Below are 14,293 nucleotides of genomic sequence, written 5' to 3' on the forward strand. Positions count from 1 at the left end.
TAAATTAGATGCACCTGTTTGAGGTCGTTAGCTGCATAAAGACACCTGTCCACCCCATACAATCAGTAAGAATCCAACTACTAACATGGCCAAGACCAAAGAGCTGTCCAAAGACACTAGAGACAAAATTGTACACCTCCACAAGGCTGGAAAGGGCTATGGGGAAATTGCCAAGCAGCTTGGTGAAAAAAGGTCCACTGTTGGAGCAATCATTAGAAAATGGAAGAAGCTAAACATGACTGTCAATCTCCCTCGGACTGGGGCTCCATGCAAGGTCTCAATGATCCTAAGAAAGGTGAGAAATCAGCCCAGAACTACACGGGAGGAGCTGGTCAATGACCTGAAAAGAGCTGGGACCACCGTTTCCAAGGTTACTCTTGGTAATACACTAAGACGTCATGGTTTGAAATCATGCATGGCACGGAAGGTTCCCCTGCTTAAACCAGCACATGTCAAGGCCCGTCTTAAGTTTGCCAATGACCATTTGGATGATCCAGAGGAGTCATGGGAGAAAGTCATGTGGTCAGATGAGACCAAAATAGAACTTTTTGGTCATAATTACACTAACCGTGTTTGGAGGAAGAAGAATGATGAGTACCATCCCAAGAACACCATCCCTACTGTGAAGCATGGGGGTGGTAGCATCGTGCTTTGGGGGTGTTTTTCTGCACATGGGACAGGGCGACTGCACTGTATTAAGGAGAGGATGACCGGAGCCATGTATTGCGAGATTTTGGGGAACAACCTCCTTCCCTCAGTTAGAGCATTGAAGATGGGTCGAGGCTGGGTCTTCCAACATGACAATGACCCGAAGCACACAGCCAGGATAACCAAGGAGTGGCTCTGTAAGAAGCATATCAAGGTTCTGGCGTGGCCTAGCCAGTCTCCAGACCTAAACCCAATAGAGAATCTTTGGAGGGAGCTCAAACTCCGTGTTTCTCAGCGACAGCCCAGAAACCTGATTGATCTAGAGAAGATCTGTGTGGAGGAGTGGGCCAAAATCCCTCCTGCAGTGTGTGCAAACCTGGTGAAAAACTACAGGAAACGTTTGACCTCTGTAATTGCAAACAAAGGCTACTGTACCAAATATTAACATTGATTTTCTCAGGTGTTCAAATACTTATTTGCAGCTGTATCATACAAATAAATAGTTAAAAAAATCATACATTGTGATTTTTGGATTTTTTTTTTTAGATTATGTCTCTCACAGTGGACATGCACCTACGATGACAATTTCAGACCCCTCCATGATTTCTAAGTGGGAGAACTTGCAAAATAGCAGGGTGTTCAAATACTGTACTTATTTTCCTCACTGTAGAAACACAGAAACAAACTATCTGTGCAATGAGAAATTAGTAACACTTCCACGAATATTCTGTATCATTACAAGAAAGGAAAAAAACGCTCCACAAATTCTCTCAAGCGCCCACAGGTAGGCGTTTTCATCAGAAGTGGACACGCGGCCTTAAGCCTAGTCCCAGACTAAAATGCATGTTTGAGCTGTTTTAACTGAAAGCAACTTACACTGACATATCTTAAAATATGTCACTGCCATTGTTTTGTCTCAAGATGCACACCAGTAATGTTTTTTTTTTTTAAGGCATGTTTATAAAAACTACAGATGCCCTAATTGAACTGAGGCCTAATCCTGGCTTAATCTAAGCTCTGTCTGTGAAATCAAGAAATAAAAGTATTAATGGATTTGTTATTGTTATTGTAGTTTTTTATAACAATAAAAATTATTATCATTATTATTATTTGATATTTTAGTTATTTTACAGAACAACAGTAAAATGATAATTTTACTTTTATTTTGGCAGAACACCGCTGGGAGACCTTAAAGGTGAAGTTCACTTTTAAAATGAAAATTCTGTCATCATATAATCACCCTCATGTTGTTTCAAACCTGTATAAATTTATTTCTTCTGCTGAACAGAAAGGAAGATATTTAGAAGAATGTCAGTAACCAGACAGTTTTTGGGTCCCATTGACTTTCATAGTATATTTTTTTCTTACTATGGAAGTCAATGGGACCCAAAAACTGCCTGGTTACTGACATTCTTCTAAATATCTTCCTTTCTGTTCAGCAGAAGAAAGAAATTTATACAGGTTTGAAACAACATGAGGGTGATTATATGATGACAGAATTTTCATTTTAAAAGTGAACTTCTCCTTTAACACTTCTCTTTGTTGACATTATGAATTTGGGAAGATTGTTGGTGCATGTTGGGTTCCCAAAAGCAAATTATAAGTGACTCAACACTTGCAGAGAAATACTAGCATTTACTGTGAATTGAAACTGAAAATAAACACAATGCTGTTCTTTGGCTTTACCAGGCAACTGGCCAGTAACACATTTCAATGGCAAATTTTACTCGAATTTGGCGCATTGAACCCTGGCAAACTGTCCCGCAGATGGCGCTGCAAGCTCGTAAAGTGCCATCAAATCCATGCATGAAATAAATATATTAGAAAACGTAAAATTTTGCAGTTTATTTAGTTATAGGCCATTTTGCAATTTCAATAATAAAACAGTAACCATTACAGAAGTAACATTTAAAAAAACATTCGATGAATGTCCAACTAAAACGTTAAAAAAAAAAGAAAGTTCCATGAATAATGTTTTTTTGGGGGGGTTTTGCTAACGTTTTGAGAACATTATTAAAAATATCAGATAACTCTGAACGAATGTTCTATTAATGTTACTGGAAGAATGTTTGCTACCACTTTGAGAGAACCTTGCCAGAACTGCCAAAATTTTGAGAACACCCCCTGTTCGCTGGGAATAAAATCGATGATATGGAAAAAGTGATGTGTTTAACACTATATTTTAACAAAGCACTACGTTTAAAGAAAAAGGATTTCATTTTTTGTATGACTAACTCCGAACAGAACTGCAAAAAATCCAGATTTTTCACATTTAACCACTCAACTCGCGACCACAATGCTAGGTTTGTGTTGGATCGTTGTTAGTGTGTTAGTGGGATCGCTAGGTGGTTTCTTTCTTGCAAATTCTGGGGTTTTGCCAGGGCAAGTATTTTCTAGGGTACTGTGGGTGGTTGTTGGTTTGTTGCTAGGTTGCTAGGTTGTTTCCCAAGTATTCTGGATGGTTGCTTGCTAGGTGGTTTCTCGCTGACCCATCAAGTCAAAAGAGTCTACACCAAAATATTATGGACTTGAGTTCCTCCCTCAACATAAGTGTATTTCTTTCACCCATTTTACTGTCCAACAGGTGATAACTCAACCAGGTTGTTTAAAAAGTATTAGCACACCTATCCTCAACAAGCAGCACGATTGAGTTACCATTCATGTCTGCAGCACAAACAGTAGGAGTATAATTAATTTTAAAAAATGACAGTTCATCTTTAAAGAAAAGCTTTGGGATTGAAAATGTTGTTCTTTCTGTTTGCATAAGCAGATGTGTACAATATAGGGCAGAAAATTAGCACAATGCTCTTATTTAAAGCCTTCATGAGCTGCCGATGTGGCACAGTGAGAATTAGTCCATTATCTGTTTAATTAGATGTTTAATTAGATGTGCCTCTCTTTCCATTTAAGGAGTGCCCAAGTGGTTTGGTTGATGAGGAAACTTTCAAGACCATCTACTCTCAGTTCTTTCCCCAAGGGGGTAAATACAAATGTTTTTCACTAAATCATTATATTGGTTTAGCATGAATTCAGATTGGAGACTAATTTGAAGTTTTATATCTTACTGATCTATTTTTCATTATTCCCTCAGATGCCACCACATACGCCCATTTCCTGTTTAATGCATTTGATCTGGACAGAAATGGCTCCATTCGTTTTGAGGTGAGAATTTTTTTCACTCATAAGCCCCTTTCACACAGAGATTCCGGAAAATACACTGCTAATGTGTCCTGGGAGTTGTTCCAGGATCGTTTGATTTTGGTTAATTCACACTGCCAGTGATTTTCTGGAATCTGTTTATGCGTTCACACACATCCCGTAAAGATCCCGTAAAGACACGTGACATCAGGATGTGATGTGTAATGTCTCCGAAGCGTCTTAAAGGCCTGCTGAATTGCCTTGAATGTCGCAGCATTATTCAATGTATTGACATAATTTCCACTGAAACAGGAAAACAGGGCGGGACATATCGAACAACTCCTCCTCTTTTTTAAAATTGGCCAATCACTGCTCGGCCGGAGCCGTTAAACTCGGTAAAGCCGCAGTTTCCTCCTAATCTCTAACCATTTCTCCTCCTAATCTCTAACCATTTCTCCTCCTAATCTCCAAATCACTTTTAAAATATAGCATTCTGAGCAGAATTCAAATGGGTCCGATACGTTTTCTTGTTTGCGCCGACTTGATCATATGATCCGCTCTGTGCTATCGTGTGCTAACGTGAAACCAGACTTCATTCGCCACAATAGAAAGCCTATTTACCCTGTCTGAATCGTTCCCTATCCCCTATATAGTGTACTATGTGCCATTCACCATGTAGAAAATAGTAAATGTGCAAACAAGTGACCGATTTCAGCCACAGCTTCAGCATCTATTTATTATGTAGTGGGCGGGACTCTTCAGATTCTAGAGAGATTTTGATTGGACAGAAAGACTGATGAGAAGCTGAAGTGCAGAGTGATGTCATCAAAATCATTGATCCATATTGGCGGAAGTGAGACTGTAAGTTTTGAATGCTTACATCTTGTAAATGTGAATTTTGTCATTGTTTTGGAAGCACACTAGCTTATAGATAACAGTAAGGCTAACATTCATACTAAAAGCCAAAAAACTTAAATTCTAATTTCATGGGGATTTTGTTTGCCTATTATCTGCGATTTCACGCTTGTGCATTTTTTTTCTGATTCGATCATATAATAGCGTATCGCGTACCGTTACATAGGCTGGCAAACAATCTCAGCTTCAGCGTCATCATTACGGCATTGGTCCTGCCTTTTGTTCACGCACGGCGCATTCCGGGACTAATCCCAGCAATGTTACTAGGTCCCCATCCTGGGATCAATTCTGTGACGTGTTCACGTTCACACAGAAGGCACTTCTACAGCAATTTTCTGGGATCAACGCTCTGTGTGAAAGGGGCTATAGTGTTTCTTTATTACCCTTCATTACCTTTTCCCTGACTCGGCTGCTCTCATTGGCAGGACTTTGTGATTGGTCTGTCCGTGTTGCTGAGAGGATCTGTCACCGAAAAGCTCAACTGGGCTTTCAACCTTTACGACATCAACAAGGATGGTTACATCACTAAAGAGGTGCTCACCAAACCTTTATGCTGTAATGCTCCAGAGGTTCTATCACTGATACTTTTGTCAAGCGGACTCAAAGAGTAATAAGTGGCATGTGTGTGTTTGTGTGCATGTAGGAGATGCTGTTAATCATGAAGTCAATCTACGACATGATGGGCAGGTACACATACCCCAGTGTGCGAGATGAAGCTCCATCTGAACATGTGGAAAAGTTCTTCCAGGTACCAATAACAAGCACATTTATGCATATGAAGACACTCAACACACACAATCTTAATAGAGCATTAAGATCGTCTACACTTTATAACTTTCTTATAGAAAATGGACAGAAATCGAGATGGTGTGGTCACCATTGAGGAGTTTATTGAGACCTGTCAGAAAGTAAGTTGATATTAGTATTTACCCACAAATTTTGGCTTGAAATGTGTGTAACCATTCTTACATAAATTAAAAAATGACATTCTTTAAATTATCACATTCAATTTGACGTGAAAATTGAGTAAATAGTTCATAAAACCAGTGTCATGTTAATGATCGCTTTCAGTTCAATGGAAAATTCATGTGAATTGCTCGTAAAATGCTTCTTATGTAAATTATCGCATTCAGGTTTTTGCGTACAGTACATTGTTCATATAACTATTTCTTTGTGAATGATCACATTTAATTCAGTGCAAAAATGTGTTAACAGTTTAATACGTAAATTATTGCTTCCAATTCAATGTGAAAATGTACGTAAAAAATTTCTAAAGTCTTTTTTTATATATATCACATTCATTTCAATTTTAAAATAATATTTGTAAATAGTTTGTGAATCCATTTTATGAAAATTATCACATTCCATTCAATGTCAAAATGAATAAATTTTAATAAATATTCTTATGTGAATTATCACATTCAGTTCAGTGCGAAAACATACATTCCTAAATCCCTTCAGATGTCAATGTTTGCATTATTAAGTGCAAAATTGTATATTATAACCATTTTTATGTAAATGATCACATTTAATTCAAATGTATGTAAATAGTTGCCAGCCACCACCAGCATTTTTGATCATTTTCACAAAACGGCCTCCAGAATATTCTGTTGATATGAATGAATGAATATCTAAACATGCAATATGTCAAAAGAAAAAACAGCCCCTCTGCTTTTAAACAAACAAACAAAAACATGTTATTCTAGCTTCATGCATTCTTTTTTTTTTTTATCAACACTTGAGTGTAAGTATGCCCCCTACTGTATAACAATGAAATCCGGAAAATTCCGTCAAGGTTAGGGTTGATGCCAGCCAACCATTACAAACGGTCATAACTGTTTCTTTCTGCTTTCCAGGACGAAAACATCATGAACTCCATGCAGCTCTTTGAAAATGTGATATAGACTAAAACTAATACAGCCCTCAATGTCCCAAACCAGTTCTCTCCACATGTCTATATACCAAACTAGCACAGCAGTCACTCTCTGTCTTGTCCTGTAGCACTACTCCCATGCCTGCTGCACTCCGTAGAATCGTATATAGACCAACACATAGCCTACGGTATGGCTTCACAGTTTGTACTTCACAGCAGGACTACTTCTAATAAGAAAAGCCTGGACGGCTGGGATCCTTCCTGTTGCTAAATACTGGCAACCATGTGGTGGAACTTTCTGAGCTGAATAAAGAAGCAAAGCCACATTTTGCATCACTGGTTAATGGATTCCAATGGAGTCTCCAACACTCCGGACTGCTTTCTTCTGCCTTATGAACGAGGGACATTACAAGACTCAATCTCAACCTTCCAAGACACCATAGTTTGAAGGAGAGTAAAGCAACTATGGATTTCAAGGGACCCAAATGAGCGTCTAGCACCAATGACGATTTGAAGCACATGAGACTACACGTAATACTCACCAAAAGAGCAAAATAAATGTGATGAAGAACGACCTGAAGCATGCCTGTCCAGATATGTGAGATATTTGTGATTTTCTTGCATGGAGACTGACAAAAGTTGTACATTTTCTTCCTTGTAAGCCAGTAGGTCCCACAGAAAACTGTAAGCAAACTAAAGCAACTGTATGCGTGGAGTTAGATAGTGTGCCAGTGTTTATAAGTTCTGCTCAAACCTGTATTGCACATATCAGTGGGGCCAGGATCATATGTTTGGTCACATTTGATTCTTGCACAGCAGGTATATACAAATTATATTTACAGTATAGGCTATTTAGAAGTATTGAAGTATGTGTTTTATTTTCAGGAATATATTTATTTGTCAGGCAGTGTTTAATGGAATGCAGGGTTTGGGCATGAACGGACATGTCCAGGTTATTAAAAATGTGGTTTACAAATGTTATTATGCTTATTTAAAAAAAAATATATAATTTGGATTTTATATATATATTTGAAACAGACTGATATAAATACTGTATGAGAGTCTTGTTTATCTTTATTTTTTTCTTTTGCTTACATATTGTTTTGTAAAGGTTATATATTATTATTTTATGAAGTACAGAACACGATGGACAACTTTGAGCATATCCTGCTTATTAGACAGTTGTATTATCAGGAATATGGGGCAGTTATTGTAACTTTACGCAACAATCCCCTTTTATAACTATTCCACACCTATAGAAGAACAAATACTACAACTAACGTGAAGTTAAAAGTTTGGAGTAAATTAAAAGTCTGTTTTCAGTTCACTCTCAGCAAGACCTAAATTGTAAAAGCTATTACTATTTTATTTTTTGTTTATTTGGTTGGAACAGATGCAGATTCATGTAGATCTAATGAATAAAAGATGCACTACTCTTGATCAAAACCAGTGTGTTTCTGTTAATGTTACGGATGCTTTTAATGATAGACTCACTCTAAAGAAAGACAGGAAGTTGTGTCATTTAGCCAATGACAGTGAGTTATTCTTAGTGCTTTTCATAAACAGGCTATTCTTAACCCTTGTGCGTCAATTTAAAAAAAAAGTTACACATAGGTTCATAGAGGACAAAAATCTCTAAAAACTGTCATAAAAATGTTAAGCTTGGTCTCATTTTAAAGAAGACCCTTGGCAGATTTTTTTCTTGACAGAAAAACGTTTAAAAAGTAAAACAAAAAATAATTATTGTATGAACAATATAAGTACCATATTTTCCCCATTAGATGCCAGCAAACAGTGATTGGATTTGTGATTTGCAGTACTGTAGAGTTTTTCTCTCTCAAATGTTACACGAGAGAGAGAGAGAGAGAGAGAGAGAGAGAGAGAGAGAGAGAGAGAGAGAGAGAGTAATATTAGAACTAACTTCAACTTTAACAATAAACTATAGATTCCTGATTTCCTGATTCCTTTTTTCTTTTCTTTTTTTTTTACAGCTAACATTACAAGTTGACAACTTTTTCAAGATAATTTAGCATTCACAAATCAATTTTGTTGGTGTGTTCACATAGCCTATATGCCTAAAAAGGGTTGAACCTTCAAGGTGTGTGTGATCAAAAATGTGTCAGTTATAAAACCATTAAATCCCATATATTATAACAATACAAAATTCACCCAAGCAAAACAGAAATGGGAAATCAGATTACACCTCTCCATGTGTGTGATTTGCCTTCCAAAACACGAGAATGTGTTTATATAGAATATCATGTCCTTACAGAAACGTTTATCCCCATTTTCAGTGTTTATGCAAATCTGTGTGTGTTTTGGTTCATGCTGGAGACACGTCTCCATTTTGTTTGCTTTGGGTGTCTAACTAGGGAATATAATCTCTCTTCTCTAACCTTTTCACCTTATACTCTCATGTATCATTTCCCATAATATATGTTCAATCTTGTTTCTATCTTATGACATCTCCTATGTGATTCCTGAAATCAGTTAACATGTAGAATCTGAGTGAGGCCTTTAGACCCACTGACCTACATCTATCAATTAAACCCATACTACCCAAGCTACTGATTCAGGCCGTTGAACTCTTAAATAACCAGGAAGACGACGAAGTCAACACTGTCTAGCTCTTGTTTGTGTATTATGACAACACTATACTTCCGATTCTTTCCGTGTCAGTTCAGGTCTGCCTCTCACCTGCAGCTATTTCCAGGAGTGACATCACTTCCCGTATGTGTATTTCTGAGCAGAAATACATTTATTGATTCATGCCATTTACAGCCAGCCGGGTGAGATTTATATAAAAAAAATGTGGTTACTCTTTATTTTAAGTTTGAGTCTGTGTTATAGTGTAGTTATACTGTACATTTAAGTACTGAGTAATAACAATTAACTACATGTACTTAATATAGGGTTAGGGTTAGGATCATTAGGGTTTGGTTTAGGGTTAGTCGCATGTCATTTATAGTTATTACAGCAGTAACTTCATGTAATGCGTAACAAGGACACTGTAGTGTTTCCAAAAAAGTATTTGAGCGAGAATGTCATCGTTGAAATTTTAAGGTAAAACTTTAGACAATGTAGAAATTCAGTGGAATTCATATAAAATAAGCAGTAAAATGCAGACATAATTGTTTAAACCGAAATAACTAAATTAACTTTTTAACAATTTACTTATTGACTGTAAATTTATTTATATAAATTACAGGCATGAGGTTTTAAGATAAGCTACAGTACAGTATGTTACATGACCTATGAATTATGTAGGCCAACATGGTTAGCCTACTCTTTCTTCTACAAAGCTTCCAGTTATGGTCAATATTCAGTGTCACTCAGGTCAGTCTGAGAAAAGATCGTTCAAGAGAAAGTGACGATGCTTTTGTTCCCCTTCTCTGCTGCTTAAAGCAAATTGGCATAATAATAAAGCCCTTTTTTGTATCCATGGGAATTAACTTTTTTTTAACTGTACTGAAAGAAAAAAAGTAGTAGATTTAGTCGATTACCAAAGCGGTGTATGATAGGAGGCTATGTATTTTATGTGCTTTTTATTTTAAGGCTTACATTTTGGGATGTAATGAACAATACGCTTGCAATTATTTATTTTATTAGGGAAATACCATTTGAAAAAGGGGGATTCATTGCAAACCAAATTTCTTTCATTTTATATAACACTGCCTATTCACACCATCAGGGGGCAGTACAAAGTTAGTCATGTTGAATTTTTTTAGACCGTACTCAAGTGTATTGGGACCGCTCATAATTGAGGACTAGCCTACTCTATTTTATTTTATTTTATTTAAGTACATCACAGACATGCCATTGTAACAAAATTATTAGGCTTCAAAACCCTTATTACATTTAGACAATACCTAGGCCTATACCAAGTTTTTTTTTTCCATTTAGAGTAACTTTGCTCTGTATTACCATGATAAAGTAAACATAGCCTATATAATAAAAGCACATAAAACAAGTTTTGTATTTATTCAGTGGTGCTATTGTATGTGTTCAGATTAGATGGTCAGTGAGCTTGGTCAGTGAGCTTAGTCACTGCTGTGCTGCTCTCTTAAACCCTTCATTAAAAGCTTAGCAAAAACACAATGAATGAATTACACAACAAACTCTTCATCTGCTTCTTCAATGGCTCTCTGTTGAGCAAAAATAACAGTCACTCAGTGACCTCCCTTTGTGTCTGCGTTACATGTTCTTTTAGTGGATTGTTCAGTAATTATATAATTTATTTTATAATGAAAATGTTTTATAATGATGATAATGGAAAACAGGTCACGTGTTGATATTTTCAAAACTGCACTCAAATAGCACAAAGTTTTAAAACTAAGAGATGCTTTCCTACTAATATTTATAATGTGAAATGCGGCTCATATCATTGGTGCCTTGTCATTATGTAGTGTTGACCGAATGTAGGTCAATTAAGTAATGACGCAGTGCAGTCTGAAGACCGACAGGGGGCGTCAAGGAACACCACGGATGGCCTTGAGTGAAACAATGTGCTTCTTTTATTAACATATCGTTATGTATATTTAATAACGTTAGGTATGTTTATGTCATTTATATATATTTATATACATATATTTTCCGTCTTTTAGCGCATCAAAATTTAGTTTTTGATCTATTTGTGTAATTGCATATTGTATGTTGTAAATATGTCAGTTCGATAACCTACTTATTCTAAGGGAAAAAAGAAAATGAAAGCGCCATCTTTACTGTTAAAAGCACACTAGGAGGAAGTGTTGGTCCTGTGAGGCATATAGGGGGCGTGTGAAGGAGGATGCATTCAGCGGACTTATGGAATCACAGGGGCGGAAACTACACCGTTGTAAAAGCGGTGACTGGAGTGATGCGTCATCGCTTCTGAACAATTCTATTGGCCGCGAGTCACCAGAAGGCGGGGCTTGTGAGCGTCGCGACGTCAGGGTTTGTTTTGAGCATGCGTTGAAAAAATGCCACAGTGCTCCTGTGTGTGTTGCTATATAACAGAGGGGAAAAAATCCCGTTCCACTCGCCTCCTGCTCATCACACGTAAGCCCGTGTAGTCAGAAGACTCATTCCTGTCGAAGATGTTTGCTCAGAGAAAGTCGCTGTTTCTGTATTGACCCTCAGTAGTGTTGAAGTAGGACACTCAGTGTAGCGCGACTGAACACAAGGGGAAATTACAAAAGAGGAGGACGACGGTTTTTTTCTTCCCTGAAAGGTGAGCAATAACGACTGAATGTATTTTGTGACGCAAGTGGTGTACTTGTAAATATATATTTTTATCATAACGGAAAATGTCCTAGTCGCATCCCATCAACACCTTATTCCAGTCCCAGCGATGCGATACAGCTATGCAGAATCTGACTTCTAACCGGCTTGACTGCATGTACAATAAAGCCGACGCTGTTGTTATATGAACACTTAAATTTTTTCTTGTGCTTGTTCTTTGGTTTATGTGTGTGTATATAGGCTAAGACTTGATTTTGAGGTATGGATAACGTTCAGCTCTATCGATCTGTCTGTTGAGCTGAGCCATATGGATGTTGAGTCACTGGCTCTTTTTAAAGGACCACGTGCTTTCAGCCGGTCTGGTTCGAGATGTATTTTTTCATCTTATAATAACTACAGGTGACAGCGAGCGGGTTAATCTCTGTTTTCTAGCCTGCGCACACATGGTTGATCACTTAATTAAGATTTAATAATGCTAGACGACATTAAAACGCCACGTTTAATTAAGCCAAACACAACAAAGTATTAAGTATAAAATTTCTCCCTTCAAAAGCAGTGAGAAATGTACTTTTCTGTCAAGTATCCAGTTCCAGTATGGTGACATGATAGTTTGAATATTAAACGTTCTTGTCTTAGTTAATAAAGGGATACTTGATTCGATTATCTTTGAGAAGTATGTCAAGGTTAGTAATAGTTTGATAGAAGAGGTGACATAAAGATTGTGAAGAAGAGCAGGGTCATAAGGTTCATGCCTGACATCATCATTTGTGATACAACCTGGACATAGTTTGTGCCTCATTGAATATGGATTTGGTAATTGTTAAACTGAAAGTTTCTAGGCTGACTTTAACCTCTCCCAGTGCGCTGACACTGATGCGACATAAATCGCCGAATGGCAAATTAGTAAGAAAAAAAGTCAGTGGTGTTTGTATAAATGATCTTGGAAAATCTGGAAATATTAGGAAATTGTGATGACTTCTAACATTATGAATGTCTTTCTTTACTGTGACTTATAATACATTTAATGCATCTTTGCTGATTAAAAGTATTAATCATTACCCCAGACTTTTGAGTGGTAGTGCATTTGTTTATAATATTTGGCACTAAAAAATTAAATCAGCAAGATGTTGATCTTTGTAGAGTAAAACTTTCCTCAAGCCATCGTGATAACATCAGTCTGTGTGTTGAGGGTCTTATTGGAAACATTTGTACACTAAGAAAAATCATAGAGTAATGTAAAAGCTTGCTCTCTGACATGCATGTTTAAATCTTCCTCAGAAATCTCTATGAAATTAATTTTACCCAGCAATCATGAATGACTGGAAATGCCATATATATATTTTTCATCGTGTGGGAACGCTGAAGTATGAATGGCAAATCATGCCCTCATGAATCTTCCAGTTATGCATAGAGAATGGAGGTCATCTATAGCCAACGTATGCTCTCCGTCTTTCTGTGGTTCATTGTAAAATATGGATTTTATGTTCTTTTATATTTTCTTTTGAGTCATTCATGGTGCTTTGGGTGTTTTTGTAAATGATTCCTAAATTATCAATCCATCCATGAGATAGTATAAAGTCAGTGACATCTCCTCCATATGGAATCTATTTTCCACCATGGAATAGATTTTTTATTTATTTTTTAAAGGTAATTGCGACTTTTTATCTCACCATTGTTTTTTTTTTCCACACATTTGCAGGTTTATAGCTCACAGTTATAGCTCACATGTCAGAATTGCTAGTTATAAACTTTAATTTGCGAGGGGAAAAAAAGCCAGAATTGTGAGTTTATATATCGTGATTCTCATATTTTTTTCTTCTCGGAATTGTGAGATATAAACTCGCAATTGCGAGGAAAAAAAGTCTGAATTGTGAGATACACACTCGCAATTGCATGAAAAAAGTAGTGAGAAAGTCGCAATGACCTTTTTTTTATTGCGAGTTTATACCTCACAATTGTGACTTTTGTTTTCTTCTCAGAATTGTAAGAAATAAAATTAATTCTGAGAAAAAAAAATATCCTTCAAAAAGCTCTCTACAGTATAGCGGATAAATTAAAAAAAGTGTGCAAGCTGTATGCCATTTTTTGACTGTACTATTTAAAGCATAAAAATACCATGTTTGCAGATATTTAGGACACATGCCAAGTTCACATACTCGTTTATCTGAAAAACAGTGCTACATTAAAACTACAAAGTAATAGGCAAAAAGATACTTTAGTACAGTAACTAAATACTTTACTCCGCTGCATGTTTCTGAGAGCGTAATTGATTCTATACTCTTTTTAAACCGATAACCTTTAAAAGTATGTCAACAGAAAGACATCCAGGGCTGCATAAACAGTTTAGATAAACCAATGTAGCTCAGAAGAACTCCGCTGTGTTTTATAGCACAAGCTGTCAAGCAGCAGAAGACTGTTTTGAGTGGAATGCTTAAACAAATCTGTTGTGCTTGGTTTTGACTTGTCTTAAAATTGTACAGGGAAGTTAAAGGCGATGGA

The 14,293-nt window shown here is 36.7% G+C and overlaps 2 protein-coding genes across 7 annotated transcripts in view; both read left to right on the forward strand.

The window, feature by feature from the left end:
- Positions 1 to 8,020, forward strand: part of kcnip3a (Kv channel interacting protein 3a, calsenilin) — a 60,482-nt gene extending 52,462 nt beyond the window's left edge. For all 5 annotated transcript variants that reach the window (XM_084138567.1, XM_084138566.1, XM_084138569.1 and 2 more), the window contains 6 exons: positions 3,559 to 3,628; positions 3,740 to 3,810; positions 5,127 to 5,234; positions 5,345 to 5,449; positions 5,547 to 5,609; positions 6,558 to 8,020. In XM_084138567.1, the coding sequence (XP_083994693.1) occupies positions 3,559 to 3,628; positions 3,740 to 3,810; positions 5,127 to 5,234; positions 5,345 to 5,449; positions 5,547 to 5,609; positions 6,558 to 6,605 (465 nt within the window). In that variant the 3' untranslated portion in view covers positions 6,606 to 8,020. The remainder of the gene's footprint in view (positions 1 to 3,558; positions 3,629 to 3,739; positions 3,811 to 5,126; positions 5,235 to 5,344; positions 5,450 to 5,546; positions 5,610 to 6,557) is intronic.
- A 3,459-nt stretch (positions 8,021 to 11,479) lies between these two features.
- Positions 11,480 to 14,293, forward strand: part of slc23a2 (solute carrier family 23 member 2) — a 53,087-nt gene continuing 50,273 nt past the window's right edge. Inside the window, exon 1 of one of the 2 annotated variants that reach the window (XM_084086866.1) lies at positions 11,480 to 11,783. The gene's annotated coding sequence lies outside the window, so the exon portion shown is untranslated. The remainder of the gene's footprint in view (positions 11,784 to 14,293) is intronic. The other variant, XM_084086867.1, reaches the window with a different exon arrangement.

This window comes from Abramis brama (assembly GCF_963993115.1).
Source record: "Abramis brama genome assembly, chromosome: 16".
NCBI classification, from domain to species: domain Eukaryota; kingdom Metazoa; phylum Chordata; class Actinopteri; order Cypriniformes; family Leuciscidae; genus Abramis; species Abramis brama.